The sequence below is a fragment of the Arachis duranensis genome, chromosome 1 (assembly GCF_000817695.3).
Source record: "Arachis duranensis cultivar V14167 chromosome 1, aradu.V14167.gnm2.J7QH, whole genome shotgun sequence".
Lineage (NCBI taxonomy): Eukaryota > Viridiplantae > Streptophyta > Magnoliopsida > Fabales > Fabaceae > Arachis > Arachis duranensis.
In genome coordinates this window covers 48,910,314-48,937,521 of record NC_029772.3, presented here as the reverse complement: position 1 = coordinate 48,937,521, position 27,208 = coordinate 48,910,314, and the positions used below count along the sequence as shown (strand labels likewise).

Sequence of the window (27,208 nt, the reverse complement as noted above, 5' to 3'; positions counted from 1 at the left end):
CACAGCTGCTCCGTTGCAGAGACGGCGGGACCAAGAGGGCGCCGTTCTTGATACCAACGATGAGGATTAATGGGTTGATGGGTGACTTTTCTCGGTTGCAGAAGGAATTGGGTGTGAGAAAAGATTGAGAGGGTTTGGGTTATGCGCCGTTACTGCAGTGTTCAAAGATAGGAAGGGTTTGGGTATGGAAGGTTGGAAAAAAGGACGAAACAAAAGGGTTGGGTGATTTGGGAAAAAAGTGTAATTACAAGAAATTGTATGGTATGTTAAACTAAACAGCCAAAATAGGATTAGGGTTATTAATGGGTTAATTCTTTCTATTAATATTAATTGGATCTAATAAACGACCCATTGTATACATTGTATACATATTTCATTGTCTCCCTAGTGGTTCTCGTATTATAAATATAAAGCTCTAGAATATTTCAAGTAAAATGGTCTTGAAAAATAAGTGTATTCATAATTGCTTTATGAATTTAAAGTTGACAGGCACATATGACTTTTACTATGTTAGTTTTCTAAAATTGGAAGTGGTCAAAATGCTCTAGGCATTGAAGTAGCAGGAAAGGTGCAATTGGTTCTCAAAAATTGGAGTAATATCCTGGTGTAATAATTGTGTGACTTTATTTTATGATTAATGTTATACTTTGTAGCTTTATATTATTATTTATATTAAGTTATATTGTATTATATAACTTAAGATAGATCAATTATATCTTATAAATTCAGGATATGTTTGAACTTCGCTACTGTTCATTCTTTGGATTAAGTTATATTGTATCTATCATACTAAGCAATAATTAGTTACGATAATGTTTAAGTCACTAATAACTTATATTAACTGACAAAGTAAAAGAAATTAGTAATATAAAATTGTAACATGTAGAAGAAGGATAAATTAGTGTATAAACTAATAAAAAATAACTCAATAATTTGTCTTTCAAAAAAATAATAAAAATATATAAAAAATATATTATATAGTGCAACCTTCTAATATTATCATGCTGCCGCTCCACAAATTTTTACCATGAAATCCAATGCAATGTATAAGATTAAAACTCAAAATGCCATTATTGGAAGTAGTTATTTAGACAGCTCCTGCAAATATCAATTATCTCTAATTGGTAAATCAAAAATCAAAATTATAAGCCTTCAATAGAGCCTTCACGCAATTAAATTGCCATGCTAAACTCAGCAGTCAGCAGGGATCCAAGAATGATTCATGATGCAATTAACATTTAAGAATGTGTCTGTATAGGTTTACAATTATTTAAAGTACACTTAAGTATCATTTGTTGAGCTTAAATGAAAATAATAATTAACACTTAATTCGTGGCCTTTTTATAAACTTTATTTAAAATAACTACAATATTTAAGAAGATAAAAGAAAATCGAACTAAATGATACAAAAATAAATTAGAGGTATTGAACGTGTTCCTAAAGCCCATATATTTACACTCAAAACATCATACATTTTCTAGAGTTATAATTTCTACTTCTTGCTTCTTCTTATTTACACCAAGCAATCTGGCATGGGAAATGTATAAAGAGAAATACTAAGCTTTTTCAACTCGATGCCCTTTTGATCACTGTGATAAAGTAGGTCTTTCATTTGTTGTTTGAAAACTTCCAACCTGCATAATTATGCATAAATTAAAACATCAAGTTATGAGAATGGAAGTTATCAATATTGAAATAAAAGATAAGTAACTTAAGGATGGTTGGCAACTTGGAAGAACATATATCAACATTTATAGAAATAAGTAATAAATAACATCAAATTTGTTTTGAGACAAGCATCCAAATCATAAAAGGGTGAAATATTATCTTTTAAACTATGCCATTAGTCATAATAAGTTAATAGCCTCTGGCTAAGCATTAGTTTGTCTTGAGAAAGGAGTTCTAATCTGTCTAAAAAGGATAAAATCAACCAAATGTGTATGCAGCAATTATTTTAGTTCTAAGTAAGATCTCATGAAGGGGCTTTTTAATCAAATATGTTCCTCTATTCAAATATACTTTTAGATTTGAACTTACATATATAACACTATAAATTCAACTCCATTAAACAATAGTAAAAGAGATTGGAAATTTTGTTAAGAAAAAATTATATATATGATACGATGCAAAGTTCTGATTCAATCAAAAACAAAGAGAAAGAAAAATTGCACTTCCTATTCAAATTGTGTTGGTTTGGTTAAATCAAAGAGACAAGTCTTTTTTTTTTTTTCAGAAAAAGTTTTGCAAGTCAAGTTAGATATGAAATCTTCACACAATCAGACACCAATTAATAATTATAAATTTGCAAAGAAAAATTCATTGTACTTGTTGTCAATTGCAGTGTTCAGTTAAGGCAATACATTTTCTTTTCCACCCTTAAAATAAACACGATGGTGCGAAGACAGCAGGAAAATCTCCAAATACACAAAAATTACCATAGAAAAAGCAATAAAACAAAATAAAGTAAAATGAAACCTGAGTAGTTTGTAGGGGTAGAGACGAAGCACAAAAATACAGAGGGACCGGGAAGTGTGGTGTGGTGCCAGTAGAAGGAGTAGTGGCGGTGCTTAGTGTAGGCAGCAACGTGACGGTGGTAGCTGCAGATATGTGACAAGAACGTGAACATTAGTGGAAAAGTTATAGCAGAGACATTTTTTTCATCTCTGAAATTATGACTAAAATGAAACCTGAGTAGTTTGCAGGGATAGAGACGAAGCACAACAACGCAGAGGGACTGGAAAGTGTGGGATGACGGCGGTAGGAGCGGTGGCGGTGCTGAGTATAGACAGCGACAACGACAGTCGTAGCTGCAAAGATGTGACAAGAATACGAAGATTAGGAAAAAAAATTCTAGCAGAAGCATCTCTTTTATTTCTGAAATTATAATTAAAAAAAAGAGAAAAAATCAAAAGGGCAAAATTTTAATTATTAATTTTTTTTAAAATAAAAAAAATAGGATTCAACTAATAAATATTTTTAGATGGATTAATGATACTCCCACATAAAATGAGGAATAAGAAATCTATGGCCTATTACTTATTATGGGTTAAAAACTATAAATACTAGTTTGCTCACTAAATTATTGTCACAGTTTTTTTTTTAAAATAAAGATAAGAACCCTAAACACGGGTGTATGGATACTTTCTTAATTAATTATTGCAATTTGAACTTCACACGGTGAGGTAAGAAGACTTAGGAGGGAGCGAGTTAGGGTCGTCAATGTGATGGGCGGCAGTGGCGGTAGTGGCGGTGGTGGTGGAGGAGTAGCTGTTGGCAAAGAAGATGTAATAGCGAAACTCAAGGACGACGGCGACTTTGACAGGCTCCGTTTGAAGATCATTCGTAAGCTCAAGGACAATGTACGCCTTCCCCCTCCCTTCTCTTTCTCTCTTTCCTACCCTCACTCCCACTTTTCCTCTTCCTTATTTTAGGGTTTCAAATTCCTAATTTGATTTATGATCTAATTATCAGCAATATAAGATTATCTTGTGATCAGTAACAGTGAACCTCGCAATTTATTGTTACAGGAAGAGCTGCGACAACATATTGCCTCAATTGTGAAGCAATCAGCGGCTCTTAATGGTGCCGGAGCTGAGAATAAGAAACCTAGACAACTTTCTGATGCCATATATCATGAAGTTGGGTAAGTAAATCCCCATCCTCAGGTATTCAGTTATTCTGTTCAAATTGCATCTTGTTCATAGTTGTTAGCTCTTTTACTTGAGTTTTCTGATTGAATTGCATTTTAATTGTGTATTCTACTTATAGTTGAGTGAGTTTATGTGTATGGAATTTTTATTTGCTCTATCGTTTGTTTGTTCTCAGTGACAAAGTAATGAGTCAGATATCTGATAGCTTGTGGCAAATAATTAGATCAAATGATGGTATGAAAACTGAAATTGCGGAGACAGTGCAATCCGTGTATGACGAGCTGGTGAATCCAAAGGGGGAAGAGGAGGTTCCGGTTTCAAATTCCAAGGCAATGCCAACTCAGAGACAACAAGGTGAAACAGGTTCAGTTACTGAGAAGATTGATGATGATATGTTGCACGAGAATGAGCCTGAAGAGCCACCGGGATTCACCTTACATAATCATGTGAATAACAATCAGCTAGACCATGATCAACGGAACCATGATCAAGGGAAGCCACAATCTCATGGGCAAGGATCTTCTGCAGAGCAGCCCGAAGATTCCCATGTATCACTGGATCCACCCGGTGAAAGCGATGATAATAACAATGCTCCTCCTGGTTTTTTGAGGCCTGACGAGCAAAATCATCTGTCTGATTGTAGTGATGAAGATCCTGATGTGCCTCCTGGTTTTGGTTGATGAATTGCAATTTGTTTCAATTTCTTCCTTTCCAGGCACTGCCCTTTTATGGTTGGATACCACAGATGCCAATTCTTCTGCAATTGTTTATGTAAAGCCAACTAAAAATATGTGCCATTCTGAAAATGTCTCTTTACATCCGAATCTTATTTTGGGTCCCCTATTCTTTTAAATTAGCATGAGGTTAGATATTATCTGCCATGTTTTGTTGGAAATCATCCTGAAAAATTGTCCAAAATGGATGCTGGATCTTTTCAAGGAACATTTTTGAAATCTTTACAAGTGTTCTGTCTATTTGTCATTATTATACCCTGAACATAGACTGGTTAGGCTAAGTTTCAGAGCTTTTGTTTTACTATTTGTTGAGTTGCTTTATACAAAGAAATGATGTATTCCTTGGAGAGGTTCTATTGTTAGGCATATTTCCAGATTTAATAGCTGCATACTTTTTTAAAATTCTAGTATCTGTCTTTGCAAAGATCTTCAGCGTCTACTGTTCCATGACATTGTGAACAATAATACTTTCACTTCCTTAACTTGCTTTGGCAGTGCCAAACCCAAAATATTTGCTCATACTTGAAAGTAAGGCTTCAAAATCTTATGATGATATAGTTAAATTTTGATTATGCATCACATTAATGGAGTGAAAATAGAAACAAAGATAGTGAAATTGTAGGATTTCAGCTTTTCTTTGCACTTATTACATGTACTAGCTAGTTTCTGACAATGGAACTGATTGTCTGGACTTTGGTAGTGCAACTTGTTACTATTACTAATTCACTTGATTCTATGTTATACAAACTTTACCAAGATAGGGCTTCTTACAATGTGTTTGGCAGAGACCCATGCTAGTGACCCTTGAGCATAATCTGCTGTCTTATTAGCTGAATCTGTACGGCTGAATGCCACTGAATATGTCTCTTTTTGGTTTATTTCCGAAAAGTTAAGTTTATTTGGCTGGATTGTCACAGAAACCCCTTCTGGTGCTGTAACCATGACATCATAAGATGAATAGGCCTCACCAACATTTGTCACAGTCCTTGTGAATGTCTGCGAGGAACCAAGTGCAATAGAAAATGAGGGATAATTGAGTTGTGCTTCAGGAATGCTTGATGTTTCAGAGCACTTAATTGTTCTCTGTGCAAGGTACCCAATTTCCCTATTATTGTAGCCTAAACCACAAAGATAAGGTATATAATCATCAGGTTCAATATCATAAACTAGTCCTGGATCATTTGCTCTCGATGGATTCACATGGCCGGAACCTGTGGCAAAGAGATCTGCAGGTTGATTTCTCTCATCAACGATGGGTGTGTGTTCTAAATTTAGCGTGTCTGCAGAAGTCATTATGGCAGATTTAATGGCTGCTGGTGACCAGTCAGGATGAGAGCTTTTTAGCAAAGCAGCAATTCCGCTGAGATGTGGGCATGCCATTGATGTGCCGGACATAATGTTGAAGGTGGATTTAGAATCAGTGCTGTTGTCGAGGGGGAATGGCCAGGCAGCTAATATGCTACTGCCTGGCCCTATGATATCTGGCTTCAAAATACCAGGACTCGGCAAATTCGGACCTCTTGATGAGAAGGATGTAACAGCAGGAGCCAGGGAGTTTCCGATGATAGTTCCCTTAAATAAAATGGTTGCTGTAGGTGTCGCGGTGGAATTTATATAGCCTTTTATCTTCAATCCAGCAGCATAGCTTACATGTGTTGCAGGTAACACATGTACATCAGCTGATAGACTGAAGCCACTGATTTCATCATTCATGAGAATCATGGCAGCCCCACCAGCTCTTCTCACTTCATCCCCTTTTGCAATTCTTGCTATTCCTCCTCCTCTTTCGCACAAAACAACTTTTCCTCTGAAGTCGGTGTCACTCAAGGATCTGTTAGCGCATAATGCAGATTGTTGGTTGCCATTCTTGCCAGCATATGCCAAGGGCAGCAATGTTGAAGGAAAACTGGAAGGCTGGAAAACAGATTCACCATCAAATTCTTCCCCATTTCCAAGCTTCGCTGTTGCTACAATGGTTCTGTCAATAGTGCTTGCTCCAACAGTGAGAATCCATGGGGCTCCATTAACTATAGTGCTATTAGAGGGGCCAAGATTTCCTCCTGCACAACTTACAAATATTCCTTTCTGAATTGCTGCAAATGCACCTATTGCAGTGCTATCATTGTAAAATGGAGGGGGCTCGCTTAGGCCAAGAGATATTGATATTATATCGACCCCATCCTCCACGGCTGCATCTAATGCTGCCAGTATATCAGCCTCGGGGCAGGGATCTCCGAAGCATACTCTATACATTGCCACGTGAGCCAAAGGAGCCATCCCTGTAGCTGTGCCTTTGGCATTTCCCAATACTTCTGCATAATCCACAAAGGCACCAGCTGCAGTGCTGCTTGTGTGAGTCCCATGTCCATCTTCATCAATAGGTGGCACATTTTGAGTTCCATTCGTTGCTGTAGCTGCAATGTTGAAAGTCCTTGCACCAATTAGTTTGTTGTTACAAGCTGATCATTGAACGAAGGATGATTAGGTGTGATGCCAGAGTCCACCACCCCAATAATAACCCCCTTGCCGAGATTTGATTGTTTCCACAGTCCCATTTGTTGCTGCAGCCCCAAGAATTCTGGGGTATGCGTCGTTTGACGATGGAGTATCCTTTGTGGATGAGCTGAGATAAAACCATCCTTCTTTTCCACCTCTCTCAGCTCCTCTTCAGTGAGTCTTGCAGCAAAACCACTCAGCACATTCCGGTACGAATAAAGCATTTTTCTTGGCTGTTCCTTAGTGCTCGTCGTAGTGGCAGGTGGCGGCATGAATGAGTTGTGCCAGTTTATCAAATCTTCTGACTGCGTGAATATCTTACTCTCTGGCTTTCTCACATGGATAATGTATGTTTGAAAACTGTTTGTCTCAGTTTTCTCAGTGGTGGGGTTCAGTACACTTCCTCGAGTAAAATGAATATGGAAGCTCAACATGAAAATAAGAGCAACAAAATAGAAAACATCCATGTTAGGTAGAAAGAAACTTCGATTTCTGCTTTATGGACAATTATGGAGAGGAAGGCTTTTCAGTTAGTTTGATGGGTTTTGAATATGCATATCTCTCAACATATATATACACACACACATAAATGATAACATGAGCATGTACAATTCAGCAATTAACTGAAGCCGGCATTTACAAGTGGTAGTGGACTAGTCGTTATCTTGGTGTAAATAAGTAATAATAAAGTAACTTGTCACCAGTGTCATGAAATGATTTTGATTAACATGGTTATGTTTGTCGGGAATCATGATCCTCATTTTTAACTTCCGCAGATTACATTTCTTTAGACAATTCTTCTTGTCCCGCGTTGTTGAACATTACCATCCTATGTCTATACCTTCTGCAATTTATGTCCTATTGTTTTTGCCAAGCTGAACATTTCTACTTAGAGTCTAGGGAATTAACTTTATATGCAGCCATCTTTTTAAAAAATTTTGATTTTAAAATTTGAAAAACTAATTTTACTCTAAAAAAATATACATCCTTCCACATGCTTCACCTCTTTTCATCTCTCCCTCTGCGTCTCTTCTTTCTCTCTGCGTCTCTCCCTCCATGCCACCTCTTCCTCCATACCGCGGTACCGCCTCTCCCTCCACATTTCTTCTTTCTCCGGATCACATTTGGAATTCTTGTACAATAATTTTAATTTTTTTTTTTTTTTTTTTTACGTTTTGGATATCTTTTTTGTTTGTTTTTAAATATTCTTTTTACAATGATTTTAGATTTTTTTTTCATTTATTTTTAGATGTTTCTTTTATTATATTTTTTATGTTTCTTTTTTTATTTTTTTGGATATTTCTTTTTTAAAATAAAAAAACATCTAAAAAATCAAAACATAACAATCATTTTTTTTAGTTCTGAATGCTTATTTTTATTTTGGATATTTCTTTCTTTTCGATAGTTAATGTAAAGAAAGACGAGAACGGCGAAGAGACTAATCACGTCGGAGAGATGCGCACGGAAGTTGGGCAACGGCGCGGCGAAGGAAAGCAATGGCGTGACGGAGGGAAGTGAACATATGGCGGAGAAAAATAAGGGCGTGGTGGAGGAAAGCACACATTCGGCAGAAGGAAGCGCATATACGACAGAGAAGAGCACTGTGGAAGGAGGCTTTTGTTTGTGAAAAAGAAAAATGTGGGAGAGAGAAATAAAGTGATTAGGATTTCCGATTTCAGATGGTTTTTATTTTTTGCTATAGTAGTAGAATTAACTTTTGGAGTGAATTACATGTTCTTTATGTTTTCTGAATTTTCTCGCAATCCAACTAATAATTGGTTGGTACCCTAATTGTTACCTATCAGAATTGTTTTTATCTATTGACAATTGAGAAATGATTTTGGTAAATGTTTCCCGTGACACAGTTGATATACTCTTACCTACGATTTAATGAAGTATATGATTTACGTTAATTAGATTTCACATTCCCTCTAATGATTTAGGTACAATAAAAAGAAGTACGTACATATAACATATTATTATTGTTCTAGAAAGTTTTGCAGTTTCTTAGACAAAAAAACCAAATATCTTTTATCTAAATAAATATTAATTATCAAAATGTCTGACTAATAAAAGTGTTCTGTATTCTAATGTACGTACACATGAGATACCCACAAAAATAGATTTTAGGTCCATTTGACGGGTTATGTTATATGAAATAAAATATTGAGTGACAAAAATGAGCATTTTAAGTATAATAAAGATGTAGAAAATTTTAAGAAAGGCCTAAAAATTAATTTTATAATAAAAAGAGAGTAAAATAAAATTTTTAATAGAGAGTAAACTAAATTTTGTATATAATTTATAAAAGAAATTAAAAATTGGGGACTAGTTACATGCTTCATTCCTAGATATATGAGAGAAAGTTGGAGTAACGTTTATTATAAAGAAGATAATAAATCTCGCTTCAACATAGTTTAATAAGATCTGCACAGCATCAATTAGGAAAGTTGATGAAATAAAAGGTAGACATGGACAAATGACAAACGAAGACTTAAGAAAGACTATACAAAAAGTGGTCAAAAGAGATTTATGTGTATATAGTCTCACTACAAACATAATACATAATAGGATGCAATGATGTCGTTTCATCTATGTAGTCGATCCTATTTAGTGGGATAAGACTTTGTTGTTCACCTTTAATGACACGAAATAAAAATTTGCCTATTTCACGGGCGTAAAATGGGCTTGCAAGTATATTTCATGTGAAATGATAGAAGAATACTCTTAAAAGAATTACTTTAATGCATAATATCTCCTAGTTTGCTATGGCTTCCAACGAATTATGTTGAATTTTTTCTCCTAATCTATTTGAAACTGTTATGGACTATGCTCGAATATGTAACTTGTGGAACTAGGGGTGTTTATGAATATCGGGTACTCGATTATCCGTCCAAATCTGAACCGAACCAATTTAATTGGTTCTGAAACCGATGGGTAATCGGGTACAACCCAAGTAGAACTGATGACACTTTCTGTTAATTGGTTCGGGTAATAGTTTTGGGGATGTGGAACCCGATCCAACCCGTAGATTCGAAACTTTTATTAATCAAATTAAGAACCAATGGATAGTCGGGTACAACCCAAATCAAATTGATGACACTCTCTGTTAATTGGTTCGGAGAATGGTTATGGGAGTGCAGAACTCGAAACAACCCGTAGACCCGAACCCTTTATTAATTAAATTAAAAATATATATAAATTTAAAATATATATAACTTTTACTGATTATTTATGACAATGACTTAAGTATTTAGCTATAATTGTGGATTATTATGCGTATTTTATTATTGTTAGCATAATATTGACTTGTTTATTGATTTTACATATTTATTAATTATTATATTTACGAGGTAAATACCAAATTAGTACTCGAAAGATTCTGGCGCTGACAAAATAGTACATGACTTTTGTTATTGACAAAATAAACTCTAAATGATTTTAAAATTTGACAAGCGTATCCTTGAGCTCGCCGGAGCACATTTTCGATGAGAAAGATGTTGAGGTGGCCACCAAAAAATCTAAGGTGGAAATTTTAATTAATTGCGCAGTCTAACCTGGAAATTCCCAAATCCCCCAACCCTAATCCTCCTTCCTTTCCCCTTTGAACCCTAATCCCCCCTCCCTAGTGCACCCTCTCACTCATGAGTTGTCTTAAATTTAGAAATCTTCCTGAGCCCTAATCCAGCCAAAGATCTCCCTTTCCCATCAAACTCTTTCACTCTTTCAATCATGAATTGCTCCAAATTTTTAGATTAATTTATAATTAAAATAGATTAATAATAATAAAACTCAGAGAAAACAAACAAATTCATATACAATAATTAAATAAAATAAAATAAAACTTAATATAAAAATCACCGAAACAAGAAGCAGATTTAGACAATGTTACAAGAAGAACACCAGAGACAGAGAAGGCACGACACGACGGAGCCAAGATAGAACACAGACAGAGGAGGTAGGGCAGTGACTGGGGGCGGGCAGCAAGCAGATACAGGAGACAACTGGCGGTGAGTAGCGAGCAGAGGTGACGGAGACGAGATCGATAAGTGAGACGTTGCTGCTATGTATGTTTGTTTTTATGTTCGACCACAAGAAGGGAAGCGAGCCACTGCGAAGCACAACAGTGAAGGCGCACAATGGGTTTAGGCAAGACGGTAGCGGTGAAGGCACACAGACAACGTAATGCCGATGGAGGAGATAGACAATGCTGATAGACGCGGAAGACCCGTTGATGAGATGGCAATCGTGTGGTGTCGGTGACAATGGTTCTGTATGACTGAGAATGTTGAGTTCCACTGCTGTTTTGGGGAGAATGAGTTGAGAGTGTAAGACAGTGCATTGGGAAGGGGGGATTAGGGTTCAAAGAAGCAAGGGAAGGGAATTAAGGTTCAGAAGCGAAAATTTTGGATTAGGGAGGGGGGAAGTGCATTGGGGATGGGCAGATTAGAGTTAGGGAGGGAGAGAGAGGGATTAGGGTTAGGGAGGAGAAATAGTGAATTCAAGAAGGGAAAGGGGGAGTATATTGGGGAGGGGAAACGGGAAGTGCATTGAGGGGAAGGATTAGGATTGAGGAGGATTTTTGCATGTCAGTATTGTGCTTGCCGCGAATTTGGAGACACGCTTGTCAAATTTTAAAATTATTTAGGGTCTATTTTGTCAAAAACAAAAGTCAAATACTATTTTATCAGCATCAGAATCTTTCGAATACTGTTTTAGTATTTACCTCTATATTTACAGGATTTTTAAAATAAAATTTTTATTTTTTATTATTTTATAAATTTCTGTTTTATCGGATACTTAATTATCCAAACCAAATCAATTCGTTTTTAATTAATTTGGTTTGATTCGGATACACATACAAAAAAATATTAATCTAAACTAATTCGAACTAATTATAATTCAATTAATTCGATTTTAATTTCACTCCAAATCTAAATTAACTCAACCCATAAATATCCTTACGTAGAACTAGCGAATTAACTTAGAATAAAACCCAAAATAGCCACTGGCAATTACCTCAAAAGACAACGAGACCCTTAACAAAAAAAAAAATTTAGTCCCTGACAATTACCTCGAAAGGACAACGAGGCTCCTGTGCCAAAAAAATCCAAGTTGTTTTTTTGGTACAGGAGTTAATCAGTCCTAAAAAAATATCAAAGACCGGATTGGGTGTCTTTTTTCTTGTGAACTTCGTTGTCCTTTCGAGATAATTGTCAGGGATCGAATGTGGTATTCACTCTAAGTTTTAAGTTGAAATGATATATTATGATTTTCGTAATATAATAAATATATTATTTTCTCAAATTCCTCAAATTCAATTATTATTTTCATACATGTTTAGAAATTTGGGTCAACTAATATTAGAACCTTCTAATTATGATGACTAATTTGAAGGTTTTAATATAAAAAATTAATATTATAAAATCAATTTGGTAGATTTTCGTTTGATTTCATATCATCTCTTTGACAAGTCCAATGACAATGGTTTTATTGATATCCTAAAATTTATTCTCAGTAATGGATAATTTATTTGAATAAATTGTTTTAAAATAGATATTATTCAATTAACTTGATTGCAAAAGGTTACATTTTGATATAGATTCATTTTCATGTAATTTGTTAAAGTTTCCTACGAATTATGCATTCGAACATAGTTAATTATAGTCTAAAACGGATTAGGAGAAAAGAAAAAGTTAACAATTTGCTGGAAGCTGCAGCGAACTAAGGAGATACTCTACTTAAGTTAATGAGTGAATACCTTATTCGGTCTCTAACAATTATCTCGAAAGGACAATGAGGTCTCCAAGAAAAAAAAAACACTCAATCCGGTCTTTGATATTTTTTTTAGGACTGATTAGTCCCTGTGCCAAAAAAAACAACTTAGATTTTTTTTGGCACAGAGGCCTCGTTGTCCTTTCGAAGTAATTGTCAAGGGCCAGATTTTTTTTTGTTAAAGACCTCGTTGTCTTTTGAGATAATATCAGGGGTTATTTTGGATTTTATTCCTATTTAATTTATTTATATTAATATATGTTGATGAGTATAGTAATTAAAGTTAATTAGTATAGTATTTAATATAGAATTAATATAGAATAGTGTATAATTTAAGTTTTAGAATAAAACTCAAAATAGCCCCTGACAATTATCTCAAAAGATAACGAGGTCTTTAACAAAAAAAAAAAAACTAATCCAACCCCTGACAATTACCTCGAAAGGACAACGAGATCTCTGTGCCAAAAAAATTCAAGTTGTTTTTTTTGGCACAGGGACTAATCAGTCCCAGAAAAAATATTAGGGGTCGGATTGAATGTTTTTTTTCTTAGAATCTCGTTGTCCTTTCGAAATAATTGTCAGAGGACGAATAGAGTATTCACTCGTTTTAGAATAAACCAAAATTAAAAGAAAAGGAAAATGAATAACGCACATATTTCAAAAATTAATCTGATGTTTGACTCATGTAATGAGGTTATATATTAATAATATTATTATAAGTTAGCATATGTAATTATATAAATTTAGTTAGTATTTTACTTTGTTAATTAGGTATTTTTTAAATACTCTATAAATATTTTAATTTGTATAGTTTGTTAGAATAAGTTTATTAGAGTTTAGGTGTTTAATACTTTATGTAGTGAGTAAAAAAATATATATATAGATGGTGATAATAATAAAAGCGTGTGATTTCAAAATTTTTCTTTTATACGGTGCTCTTGTTCTACTTTTTCACTATTCAATTCAACAGATTTAAACTGAATTTTATTATGATGCAATAAAGCAACAAAGTGTGAATCTATTACCATATATGAGAATTTATAATATGAGTAGTAGTGAAAGATAGATCTAACCAATTTGTTATCAGTGGCAATGAATGAGGCAAACCAAGCGATGAATCCAGCAAAATTTTACTGCAGTAAATTTTCATATCTTTGCAAGGATGATGACTTAGTTTCAAGCTTTTCAAGCCAGATCACTTCTAGATTTAATACCAATCTTTTTCAAGATCCTTCAAGTTGTTCTCCATCACTTCTTACTATACAAAATTGAAAGGGACCCAGGAAGAACTAGATGAATTCAGACTTATATTAATTTCTGCTTGCTTGAGTAATTGTAGTTGTGAATTAGATGTAATGAGGCAATATAGATTGAAATTCTTCATGATTCATTTTTTTAGAGCTTTAAATGACAAATATGCAAGTGTGCGTTCTTAGATTATGTTGCTTAAGCCCTTTCTAGATGTGAATATTATTTTCTCTCGTCTTCTTCAACAAAAGAGACAAATGATGCATCTCACTGAACCAGATTCTATAATGCTAATGAATGTTGTTCACATTTGTAGCTGCCAATGCCTTTGAGAGATACCAAAGTGGCTAAGACAGTACTAATTTCATCAATATTGGAGGTGAAAAAGGTCGATTTGGGGCCAACAATGTTAAAAGAAAAGGAAGGGAGTATGAAGGTAAAGGTAATAGAGGTATTGGGAGAGGAGCTCCCAAATTTTGCTCTCATTGTGGAAAGCAAGCTCATTTGGTGGATATATGTAATCAAAAGCATGGCTTTCTACCACATTTACAACCAAATAACTCTAATAGAATACCACATTCAGCTAATACAGTGAACTCAGTGGTAGCTGCGAGTAATGCAGAATACAACCTCACACTTGTAAACAAAAATGAAGGTAATATCAGTTTGGATGGGTTATTCTCAAATAGGCAAAAGGAAGCACTTATTGCACTATTCTAGTAGCATAAAGAACCTCTTCAGGATGAAAATTTGACAACCATTCATGCTCCTTCAGCCGATATATTTCACCTCATTTCTCTTTCTGGATTTGAATTGAATTTCCAAGATTGGATTTTAGATATTGGAACAACTGCTCACATTTTCTTTAATCTTAAACATTTTTATTTTATTAAATATATTAATCAAGTTAAAATTACAACCTTATATGGAACAACGTTCTTTTCAGCTGAATTTTATTTTGACTGAGGTTCTATATGTGCTAAGTTTTAAATGCAATCTTATTTCTATTTCAAAAGTTACTAATGCCTTATCTTATTGTTTTATATTCAGTGCTCATAATTGTGAGATTCAAGAGTGGCCTACCTTAAGGATGATTAGAGTTACTGATAAAAAATGAGGACTATACGCAATGAATACTCAAGGAAAGATAGTTGTTACCTTTAGCAAATTAGAAAAAGAGATTTTGCATATTATGGCAGAAAAACAAGACATACATACTTCACACACTTCACAAAGTGTTCTTTGGCATTATAGGTTAGGGCATATTTTTTTTTTTAGAGATTACAATAATTAGAGAAAATGCATCCATTCATCTCATGTTTAAACAATAATATACCATGTGATCCATGTCATTTTGCAAAACAAAAGAGGTTACCTTTCTCTTATAGTTTGAGTAAATTTAAATTTTCATTTGATTTGATTCATGCTGATATTTAAAGACCTATTGCAACACCATCTATTTCTGGCCATAGGGGCCTATTGCAATACTATTTATTTCTGGCCATAAAAACTTTCTAACTATTGTTGAGGAAAGGAGTAGGTTTGCTTGAATTTCTTTTTTATGAAAAATAAATCTAAAACTCGTTCTCTTTTAAAAAAATTTGTTGAAATAATATATACACAAAGGCAAATCATGGCAAAAGCCATTAGAACTATTAATGGCCAAGAATTCTTGATGACTTTTTTTTATAAAAAAATTTTACATTAAAGGAGCTATGTGAAAACACCACAACAAAATAAAATTGTTGAAAGAAATCAAAATATTCTAAATGTGGTCAGGTTCTCATATTTGTTTTCAACCTTTCAAATTGTTTCTAGCATTATGTGGTGGTTCTTGCTATTTACATAATTAATAGAGTACCTCAAGTTGAATTGAAACATAGTCCATACCAGATTCTTATTGACACCATTCCAAATTTAACTCATCTAAAAATTTTTGGTTGTTTAGCCTTTGCTTTCATTTTATATACTCATCGAAAGCAATTGAATCATAGAGCACGAAAGTGTGTCTTTTTTAGATATTTACAAATACTTTTTATGTAACATTTTTAAAAATGTTAGCTATACTAATAAAATTATACTTTTAGTAACATTCGTAAAATAAATGTTAGGAAATATCATTTTTATTTTTTTTAAAAAGGTAAAAATATACAAATGTTATCGATGCACGAAATTGTGATACACAATGGCGCCAACAACTTGGTATGCACAATTGTAATCTCAACTCTTTTTCACAACTTCGCACAACTAACCAGCAAGTGCACTGGGTCGTCCAAGTAATAAACCTTACATGAGTAAAGGTCGATCCCACGGAGATTGTCGGCTTGAAGCAAGCTATGGTCACCTTGTAAATCTCAGTCAGGCGGATTCAAATGGGTTATGGAGTTTTCATAATTAAAAGATAAATAAAACATAAAATAAAGATAGAGATACTTATGTAATTCATTGGTGGGAATTTCAGATAAGCGTATGGAGATGCTTCATCCCTCTTGAATCTCTGCTTTCCTACTGCCTTCATCCAGTCCTTCATACTCCTTTCTATGGCAAGCTGTATGTTGGGCATCACCGTTGTCAATGGCTAATTCCCGTCCTCTCAGTGAAAATGGTCCAAATGCGCTGTCACCGCATGGCTAATCATCTGTCGGTTCTCGATCATGTTGGAATAGAATCCGGTGATCCTTTTGTGTCTGTCACTACGCCCAACACTCGCGAGTTTGAAACTCGTCACAGTCATCCCTTCCCAGATCCTACTCGGAATAGCAGAGACAAGGTTTAGACTTTTCGGATCTCAGAAATGGCCGCCAATAATTCTAGCTTATACCACGAAGACTCTGATCTCAAGGAGTTGAGGGCTCTGTTGTCAAGAGAGGCAATCAACACGCATGAGTCAAGAGTCCAAGAGATACACGCTCAATCTTAAGTAGAACGGAAGTGGTTGTCAGTCACACGTTCATAGGTGAGAATGATGATGAGTGTCACAGATCATCACATTCATCAGGTTGAAGTGCAAGTGAATATCTTAGAATAAGAATAAGCATGAATTGAATAGAAAATAGTAGTAATTGCATTAATACTCAAGAAACAGCAGAGCTCCACACCCTTAATCTATGGTGTGTAGAAACTCCACCGTTGAAAATACATAAAAACAAGGTCTAGGCATGGCCGAGAGGCCAGCCTCCAAGTTTAAGGAAAATATATCGTCTAGAATGTCTCTATGATCAAAAGATGAAAATACAATAGTAAAATGTCCTATTTATAATGAAACTAGCTACTAGGGTTTACAGAAATAGGTAAATGATGCAGAAATCCACTTCCGGCCCCACTTGGTGTGTGCTTGGGCTGAGCATTGAGCTTCACATGTGTAGAGGCTTCTCTTGGAATTTAAACACTAGCTTTAGTGCCAATTTGGGCATTTAACTCCAACTTTTATGCCAGTTCTGGCGTTTTAACTTCAGAATAGGGTAGAGAAGAGGCGTTTGAACGCCAGTTTTCATCGTCAAAACTCGAGCAAAGTATGGACTATTAAATATTGTTGGAAAGCCCGAGATGTCTACTTTCCAACGCAATTAAGAGTGCGCCATTTGGAGTTCTGTAGCTCCAGAAAATGCACTTCGAGTGCAGGGAGGTCAGAATCCAACAGCATCAGCAGTCCTTTTTCAGCCTCTGAATCAGATTTGTGCTCAGGTCCCTCAATTTTAGCCAGAAAATGCCTGAAATTACCATACTTAAATTGTTGCTTGTCCCCAAGAAACTGAAAACAAAATAGGATAAAAAGAAGAGAATATACAATGAATCCCACAGTATCAATGAAACTTAGTTCTAATCAGATGAGCGAGGCTTGTAGCTTTTTGCTTCTGAACAGTTCTGACATCTCACTTTTTCCTTTGAAATTCAGAATGATTGGCATCTATAGGTAGGGGTGTAAGTTACCGAACCGGACCGAAAAATACTGTAAAACCGAACCAAAAATTATAACAAACAAATGAAAAACCGACAAAATCGGTTTTTTTGGTTTTTTTCGAATTAAACCGATCGGTTCGGTTCGGTTGGTTTGGTAGAAACCGAACCGAAACCGAACCGAACCGAACTGAGACAGATGCTCTCTAGTGATTGTTTTTACTAGTTTACCCTTAGTTTAACCTAGGTATAAAAGCCTAAATCTGAAACTCCTTCACCCTCTTCCCCTTTCACTCGCGCAGCCCTCATTCACACAGACACCCACTTCCCAACCCATCTTCTATTCTTCCTCCTCCATGCGGCCATGACTGAGAGAATGAGAGGTTGAGAGAGCCAAAGATCCAGAGAGCGTCATCCACCATCAAGGAAACCCTCCACCGTCGCTCGAAGCCATCGCAAGTCATCCATTCATCTCCGACGCAGACTCGTATGCATAGCAAAGAGCAACGCCATCGTGAAGCCAGAAGCCCAGAAGCATCATCCGGTTCGCGTCCTCCACCGTCGCTCGAAGCCGCCGTCCAGTCATAAGCCGTGGCAACAAACCCTAAGCGGAACAGCACTCTGGTCGCCGAGCAGTAGTCCAGTCGCCGAGCCCTCTCTTGCAAAAAGCAACTGAACAATATCTTCTTCGGAGGTTAGAATTTGTCCTTCAGAATTTGTCCTTCGTTATAATTTTTTTTACAGTAATTAATGTATATATTGTCAATAAACTCACCAATGAAACACATAGAAGAATCTTTTTGGATCAATTTTCATGTCCTAACCCGGGGATGTTAAAATATATTATCGCATTCCGAATGGTGAAAACAAGCTTAATTAAGACACACATTTCCATCCGCTTGTTGTTCGCTGAATTCAATAATTGTTCTGTATAAAGATCATAGTCTGCAATATTTTTTCAACAGAATATATAACTTTAGTTGGATTTTTAGTAATATTTGTACTTGATTTAACCTGAATGATGCCGCCCTTTCATTTTGTACCTCCAATAATAATATAGCCTTTGTGTCTAATCAGGCAATCACATTATAATGGAACTAGTTAATTGTTTGAGTATTATTATTATTGTTTATACTCAGAACACATGATCATGGTTTAAGATGTCCCACCAATCTTCAATTTGAAAAATGTATCAAATTTCAATCAAAAGATCAGTTTTCCATAAGTCCTTTATTGTTCAGTATATATAATCATGTAAGTGTAGCTGTTTGAATCCAGAATATACATTTAAAGGTCTTGGCTTGCTACTTGCTAATCCTGTTGGATGACTTTAAATATTATATAATTTATCTTGGTGTCTTTTTGCTCTTGTTTTGAATGAATGTGTGTATGTAATTGTAAATTTAAAAATACTGGAAAAAGTTACAACTCACATTGGAATTAAAGGTTATCATCATCATCATTATTGAGAAATTTTCAATTTATATATAGAACATACATGTCCCTCATTTCATTAATTTTATGTTGCTGTCTCTGGTTGTTTATGGTCATTTAAATTCTATTGATTGACTTTAAAAATGAATTAATTATGATTCTGTTTGTGAGCTGCTTATGAGCTGCTTTGGTTCTACTTATGAGCTGTTAATGAAATGAATTCTGCTTTGGTTCTTCTTATCATTTACTTGCTTACTCTCTCTGTGCATATATTGATAGATTGATAGATAGATAAATATATTGTAGATGAATAATGAATTGTAATTAACTAATAACTATGAACATGAGGGAGTTGGATACCTTTTTCTGTCTAAGTATCTTTGTAATTTAATTTTTGGTGTTCTTTTTTCTATAAGTTATGGATTTGGGATATTTTGGGTGTTCCTTTTGTCTAAGTATCTGCACATCATTCTCTCTCTCACACACACACACATTATTTTAATTTATAAATTTTAATTATTACTCTCGAAGCTACACATATATAAGCTTTAAATGTTGAAAACAATATTTTTAAACAAGTATTAATGTTGAATTTATTGCTGGAAACAATACTTTTAGTGAAGTTGATGAGTTTGGATGCTGATTTATATGTGTATAATTTATAATCTATATTATGTTTATGTTTATAATCTATATTGATTTTTTTGTTTTATTTTTGTAGAAATTGCACCAACCGGGAAAGATGATGATGAGTCTGGTGTGGATTCAGATTAAGCATGGTGACTGTTTGGTTTTTATTTGTTTTAAAGTGACTGTTTCGGTTTAAAGTATGTTTATTTTTGTTGTTTTGCTAGACATTTTTAATTGTCTTTATTTTATGTTTAATTAAGTTGAATTGTATTGAATGTGGATGTAATATATTCTTGTTATTCTAGTTTATTGACGGTTTTAAAATTCATTTTATGGTAATTTAAATATTAATTATTAGGTGTAAAAAAACCAAAAAAACCGACCAAACCAAACCGCTGTTGGTTCGGTTCGGTTCGGATCGGTTGTTTAAACAGCAGCCAACTGAATGGTTGGTATCATTGTAAAATCGATCAGGTCGGTTCGGTTGGTTTTCGGTCCAAAACTGAACCAAACCGAACCGATTACACCCCTATCTATAGGAACTTAGAATTTTAGATAGTGTTATTAATTCTCCAAGTTCAGTACGTTGATTCTTGAACACAGTTATTTTATGAGTCTTGGCCGTGGCCTTAAGCACTTTGTTTTCCAGTATTATCACCGGATAGATAAATGCCATAGACACATAACTGGGTGAACCTTTTTAGATTGTGACTCAGCTTTGCTAAAGTCCCCAGTTAGAGGTGTCTAGAGTTCTTAAGCACACTCTTTTTGCTTTGGATCACGACTTTAACTATTCAGTCTCAAGCTTTTCACTTGGACCTTCATGACACAAGCACATGGTTTGGGACAGCTTAATTTAGCCGCTTAGGCCTGGATTTTATTTCCTTGGGCCCTCCTATCCATTAATGCTCAAAGCCTTGGATCCTTTTTACCCTTGCCTTTTGGTTTAAAGAGTTATTGGCTTTTTTTGCTTGCTTTTTCTCCCTTTTTTTCTTTTCTCTTTTTTTTTTTGTAAGCTTCTTCTTTTTCACTGCTTTTTCTTGCTTCAAGAATCAATTCTATGATTTCAGATCATCAATAACATTTCTCCTTTTTCATTATTCTTTCAAGAGCTAATATTTTTAACATTCATAAACAACAAGATAAAAAATATGCACTATTCAAGCTTTCATTCAGAGAACAAAAAGTATTGCCACCACATCAAAATAATTAAACTAGTTCCAAGATAAAATTTGAAATCCAAGTACTTCTTGTTCTTTTGTAATTAAGCATATTTTTCATTTAAGAGAGGTGAAGAATTCATGGAGTTATTCATAGCTTTAAGACATAGACACTAGACACTAATGATCATGTAATGAAGACACAAACATAGATAAACCTTCAGCATAAAGACGAAAAACAGAAAAATAAATAGACAAGGAGATTAAGGAATGAGTCTACCTTAGTGAGGGTGGCATCTTCCTCCTCTTGAAGAACCAATGGTGCTCTTGAGCTCTTCTATGCCTCTTCCTTGCCTTTGTTGCTCCTCCCTCATAGCTCTTTGATCTTCTCTAATCTCATGGAGAATGATGGAGTGCTCTTGGTGTTCCACCCTTAATTGGTCCATGTTGTAACTCAAGCTTTCCAAAGAAGTGTTGAGTTGCTCCCAATAATTGTGTGGAGAAAATTGCATCCCTTGAGGCCCTCAGGGATTTCTTGATGAGGGACTTCCTCATGCTCTTGTTGAGTGCCATAAATGGGCCCTCTAGTTTGCTCCATCCTCTTCTTAGTGATGGGCTTGTCCTCTTCAATGAGGATGTCTCCCTCTATGACAATCCCAGCTGAATAGCAAAGGTGACATATGAGATGAGGAAAGGCTAATCTTGCCAAAGGTGAGGGCTTGTCAGCCACCTTGTAGAGTTCTAGAGGTATGATTTCATGAACTTCTACTTCCTCTCCAATCATGATACTATCGATCATGATGGCCCGATCCACAGTTACCTCAGATTGGTTGCTAGTGGGAATGATAAAGCGTTGGATGAACTCCAACCATCCTCTAGCCACAGGCTTAAGATCCGGTCTTCTCAATTGAACCAGATTGCCTCTTGAGTCTCTTTTCCATTGAGCTCCTTCCACACATATGTCCATGAGGACTTGGTCCAACTTTTAATCAAAGTTGACCCTTCTAGTGTAGAGGCATGTGTTTTCTTCCATCATTGGCAAGTTGAACGCTAGCCTCACGTTTTCTGGACTGAAATCTAAGTATTTTCCCCGAACTATTGTAAGCCAATTCTTTGGGTTTGGGTTCATACTTTGATCATGGTTCCTAGTGATCCATGCATTTGCATAGAAACTCTTGAACCATTAAGATTCTAACTTATTGAATGGGGTTGGCAAGAACTTCCCAACCTCTTCTTTGGATCTCTTCTTCGGATCTCTTGTCGGATCTCCAGATATTCGCCCTTTTTGAGCCTAAAAGGGACATCAGGGATCACCTTCTTCTTGGCCACAACTTCATAGAAGTGGTCTTGAAGGACCTTTGAGATGAATCTCTCCATCTCTCATGACTCAAAGGTGGAAGCAATTGCCTTCCCTTTCCTCTTTCTAGAGGTTTCTCTGGCCTTAGGTGCCATAAATGGTTATGGAAAAATAAAAAGCAACGCTTTTACCACACCAAACTTAAAATATTTGCTCGTCCTCGAGCAAAAGAAGAAGGAAAGATGTAGAAGAAGAAGAAAATAGAGGAGATGGAGGGTGTATAGGGTTCGGCCAAGATGGGAAGAAGGTGTTTGTGATGTGTGAAAATGAAGGAGTGAATGGGGGTATTTATAGGGAGAGTGGCCGAATGGTTTGGGTGGGTTTGGGAGGGAAATAGTTTTGAATTCTGAAGGTGGGTGGGGTTTTTGGGGAAGAGTTAAGGAAGTGATTGGTGAATGAGGTGATTGGTGAAGGGTATTTGGGGAAGAGTGTTGTAGAAAGGTGTGAAGAGGAGAGAGAATGAGTTGAGGTTGGTGGGGATCTTGTGGGGTCCACAGATCCTGAGGGGTCAAGGAATTCTTCATCCCTGCTCCAATTGGGCATTCACAATGCCTTAGAGTGCAATTCTGGAGTTTAAACGCCAGTTTGCTGCCTTTTTCTGGCGTTTAAACGCCAGCTTTCCTTCCTATTCTCGTGTCTAAACGCCAGTTTGTTGCCCTATTTTGGCATTTAAACGCCAGTCTGGTGTCCTATTCTGGCGTTTAAACGCCCAGAAAGGTGCCAGATTGGGCGTTTAAACGCCCATTTTGCTACCCTTACTAGCGTTTAAATGCCAGTAAGTCCTTCCTCCAGGGTGTGCTATTTTCAATGCTATTTTTGATTTTTTTCTTTATTTTTGTAATTGTCTTTGTGACTTCACATGATCATCAACCTAAAAGAAAACAAAATAATATAGATAAAAATTAAAATAAAATTGGGTTGCCTCCCAATAAGCGCTTCTTTAATGTCAATAGCTTGACAGTGAGCTCTCATGGAGCCTCACAGATGATCAGAGTATGGTTGAGATCTCTGAACACCAAACTTAGAGTTTGGCTGTGGCCTCCCAATACCAAACTTTGAGTTTGAATGTGGGGGCTCTATTTGACTCTGTATTGGGAGAAGCTCTTCATGCTTACTCTTCATGGTTACAGATGGAGAACCTTGAGTCTTTACTACAAGGCATTCTTCATTCACATGAAGGATCAACTCTCCTCTGTCAACATCAATCACAGCTCTTGCTGTGGCTAGAAAGGGTCTTCCAAGGATGATGGATTCATCCTCATCCCTTCTAGTGTCTAGGATTATGAAATTAGCAGGAAAGTAAAGGCCTTCAACCTTCACTAGCACGTCCTCTACTAGTCCATAAACCTTTTTCAGAGATTTATCTGCCATCTCCAATGAGAATTTGGCAGCCTGTACCTCATAGATTCCCAGTCTCTCCATTATAAAGAGGGGCATCATGTTTATCCCTGACCTCAGGTCACACATAGCTTTTTCAAAGGTTATGGTGTCTATGGTACAGGGTATTAAGAATTTACCAGGATCCTGTTTTTTTAGGTAAATTTTGCTGAATCAATGTATTCAGTTCATTGGTGAGCAAGGGAGGCTCTTCCTCCTAAGTCTCATTACCAAACAGCTTGGCATTCAGCTTCATGATTGCTCCTAAATATTGGGCAACTTGCCCTTCAACAATGTCTTCATCCTCTTCAGAAGATGAATAGTTATCAGAGCTCATGAATGGTAAAAGAAGGTCCAAGGGAATCTCTATGGTCTCTGTATAAGCCTCAAATTCCTTTGGTTCCTCATTAGGGAATTCCGTACTGATATTGGACGTCCCCTGAGGTCTTCCTTATTGGGATTCACGTCCTCCTCCCCTTCTAAGGTTTCGGCCATATTGATTATATCAATGGCCTTGCACTCTCCTTTGGGATTCTCTTCTGTATTGCTTGGGAGAGTGCTATGAGGAGTTTCAGTAACCCTTTTACTCAGCTGGCCCACTTGTGCCTCCAAATTTCTAATGGAGGATCTTGTTTCAGTCATGAAACTAAGAGTGGCCTTAGATAGATCAGAGACTATGTTAGCTAAGCTAGAAGAATTCTGCTCAGAATACTTTGTCTGTTGCTGAGATGATGATGGGAAAGGTTTGCTATTGCTAAACCTGTTTCTTCCACCATTGTTATTATTGAAGCCTTGCTTCTGTTGATCCTTCGATGAAAAATTTGGATGATTTTTCCATGAAGGATTATAGGTGTTGCCAAAGGCTTCACCCATGTAATTCACCTCTGCCATTGCAGGGTTCTCAGGATCATAAGCTTCTTCTTCAGAAGATGCTTCTTTAGTACTGTTGGATGCATTTTGCAATCCATTTAGACTATGAGAGATCATATTGACTTGTTGGGTCAATATTTTATTCTGAGCCAGTATGGCATTTAGAGCATCAATTTCAAGAACTCTTCTCTTTTGAGGCGTCCCATTACTCACAGGATTCCTCTCAGAGGTATAAATGAATTAGTTATTTGCAACCATTTCAATAAGTTTCTGATCTTCTGCAGGCATTTTTTTTAGGTGAATGGATCCACCTGTAGAATAGTCCAGTGACATCTTGGAAAATTCAAACAGACCATGATAGAATATATCTAATGTGGTCCATTCTGAAAGCATGTCAGAAGGACACTTTTTGGTCAGCTACTTGTATCTTTCCCAAGCTTCATAGAGGGACTCACCATCTTTTTGTCTGAAGGTCTGAACATCCACTCTAAGCTTGCTCAGCTTTTGAGGAGGAAAGAACTTGGCTAAGAAAGCCGTGACCAGCTTATCCCAAGAGTCCAGGATATCTCTAGGTTGTGAGTCCAACCATGTTCTAGCTCTATCTCTTACAGCAAAGGGGAAAAGCATAAGCTTGTAGACTTCAGGATCAACTCCATTGGTCTTAACAGTATCACAGATCTGCAAGAACTCAGTTAAAAATTGATAAGGGTCTTCTGATGGAAGTCCATAAAACTTGCAGTTCTGTTGCAGTAGAGAAACTAATTGAGACTTTAGCTCAAAATTGTTTGCTCCTATGGCAGGGATTGAGATGCTTTTTCCATAGAAGTTGGAAGTTGGTGTAGTGAAATCACCAAGCATGTTCCTTGCATTGTTGTTTGGTTTGGCCATGATTGTTTCTTTTGCTGCTTCCTTTTTAAAAATTTCAGTAAGGTCCTCTTCAGAGTTTTGTGCTTTAGCTGCTCTTAGCTTCCTCTTTAGAGTCCTTTCAAGTTCAGGATCAGCTTCAACAAGTATGCCTTTATCTTTGTTCTTACTCATATGAAAGAGAAGAAAACAAAAAATATAGAATCCTCTATGTCACAGTATAGGGATTCCTTGAGGTGTCAGAGGAAAACAAGAATGGAAGGATGAGGTAGGTAAGGAAGAATTCTAACACACCAAGAGAGATGGAGTTCGAATTGATAATGGAGAAGGAACGTTAGTGGTTAAATAGAAAAAGATAAGAGAGGGGGGAGAAATTTTCAAAAATTAAAAGAATAAAATTTAAAATGAATTTTTGAAAAATTGGTTGTGGTTTTGAAAAAGATAAGAAATAGTAAAACAAAAAAAATCAATTAGTTAGTTGAAAAAGATTTGAAAATCAATTTTTGAAAAGATAGGAAGTTTAGAAAAGATTTTTGAAATCAATTTTTTTTTGAAAAAAGATATGATTTGAAAAAGATATGATTAAAAATATATGATTGAAATTTATTTTGAAAAAGATTTGAAAAAAAAATTAAAAAGATTTGATTTTTGAAAAAGATATGTTTGAAAAGATATGATTTTGAAAAAGATATGATTGAAAATATTTGATTTGAAAAGGATTTGATTTTTTAAAAAAAATATGAAGATTTGAAAAAGATTTGATTTGAAAACAAAATTTCTCTCCTTGTGTCATCCTAGCGTTAAACGCCCAGGAGCTGCATGTTTTGGGCGTTTAATGCCCAATTGTTGCATGGTTTGGGCGTTTAAACGCCCAGCCAGGTACCCTAGCTGGCATTTAAATGCCAGTTTTTCTTCTTCAATGGGCGTTTTGAATGCCTAGCTTTTTCTCTGTAATTCCTCTACTTTATGTTCTTGGATCTTCATTTTGCTAAATCCTTTATTCAAGAAGATATGTTTTCAATTTTAAAAAATAACAAAATGAGTTAAAACATATAATTCTTGGATCAAAACACAAGATATATGCAAGAACATTATGAACGTCAAGATGAACACCAAGAACAATCTTGAAGATCAAGATGAACATCAAGAACTCGGTTTTCTTAATGAAAGAAAACATGGAGGACACCAAACTTAGAACTTTCTCGTGTTTGGGCCATATGAATGCAAGAATGAATATGTAGAACATCATGCAGTGCAAATCAATAAATCATGAAGATTAAACAAGGCAATTCATCAAGAACGACTTGAAGATCATCAAGAACACAATGCATGTGTTTCAAAAATTGCAAGTCAATTAAAATCATGCAATTGACACCAAACTTAAAATTTGGCCCTAGATTCAAATAACAACCATGAAATATTTTTGAGTTTTTATGATTTTATGAAATTTTTTTTTGGATTTTTCAAAAATTATTTTGAAAAGAACGAAAAAGAAGAAAAAATTTTGAAATATTTTTGAAAACTTTTTGAGAATAAAATAAAAATTGAAACAAAAAGAAAATTACCTAATCTGAGCAACAAGATGAACCGTCAGTTGTCCAAACTCGAACAGTCCCTGGCAACAGCGCCAAAAACTTGGTGCACGAAATTGTGATACACAATGGCGCCAACAACTTGGTACGCACAATTGTAATCTCAACTTTTTTTCACAACTTC

The 27,208-nt window shown here is 35.5% G+C and overlaps 2 protein-coding genes and 1 non-coding gene across 3 annotated transcripts; 2 read left to right on the top strand and 1 right to left on the bottom strand.

The window, feature by feature from the left end:
* Positions 1–3,114: 3,114 nt before the first annotated feature.
* Positions 3,115–4,474, top strand: LOC107488532 (uncharacterized). The gene is made up of 3 exons (XM_016109285.3): positions 3,115–3,359; positions 3,528–3,643; positions 3,826–4,474. The coding sequence occupies exons 1-3, from the start codon at positions 3,225–3,227 to the stop codon at positions 4,328–4,330; spliced, it is 756 nt and encodes a 251-aa protein (XP_015964771.1). The 5' UTR covers positions 3,115–3,224; the 3' UTR covers positions 4,331–4,474.
* A 283-nt stretch (positions 4,475–4,757) lies between these two features.
* On the bottom strand, positions 4,758–7,538 carry LOC107489072 (subtilisin-like protease 4). Its single transcript, XM_052261248.1, is given in 2 exon segments — positions 4,758–6,846; positions 6,849–7,538. Coding segments are annotated over 2 exon segments (2,223 nt in total). The 5' UTR covers positions 7,348–7,538; the 3' UTR covers positions 4,758–5,122.
* A 17,477-nt stretch (positions 7,539–25,015) lies between these two features.
* LOC127742439 (small nucleolar RNA R71) lies at positions 25,016–25,123 on the top strand. The gene has a single exon (XR_008003697.1). It is a non-coding gene; the product is annotated as a small nucleolar RNA R71 (small nucleolar RNA).
* Positions 25,124–27,208: the final 2,085 nt, after the last annotated feature.

Coding starts and splice junctions, on each gene's coding strand:
- LOC107488532 (XM_016109285.3), top strand. CDS start 3,225: ATGGGCGGCAGTGGCGGTAGTGGCGGTGGTGGTGGAGGAGTAGCTGTT. Junction 3,360..3,527: donor TTCGTAAGCTCAAGGACAAT/GTACGCCTTCCC, acceptor TTATTGTTACAG/GAAGAGCTGCGACAACATAT. Junction 3,644..3,825: donor GCCATATATCATGAAGTTGG/GTAAGTAAATCC, acceptor GTTTGTTCTCAG/TGACAAAGTAATGAGTCAGA.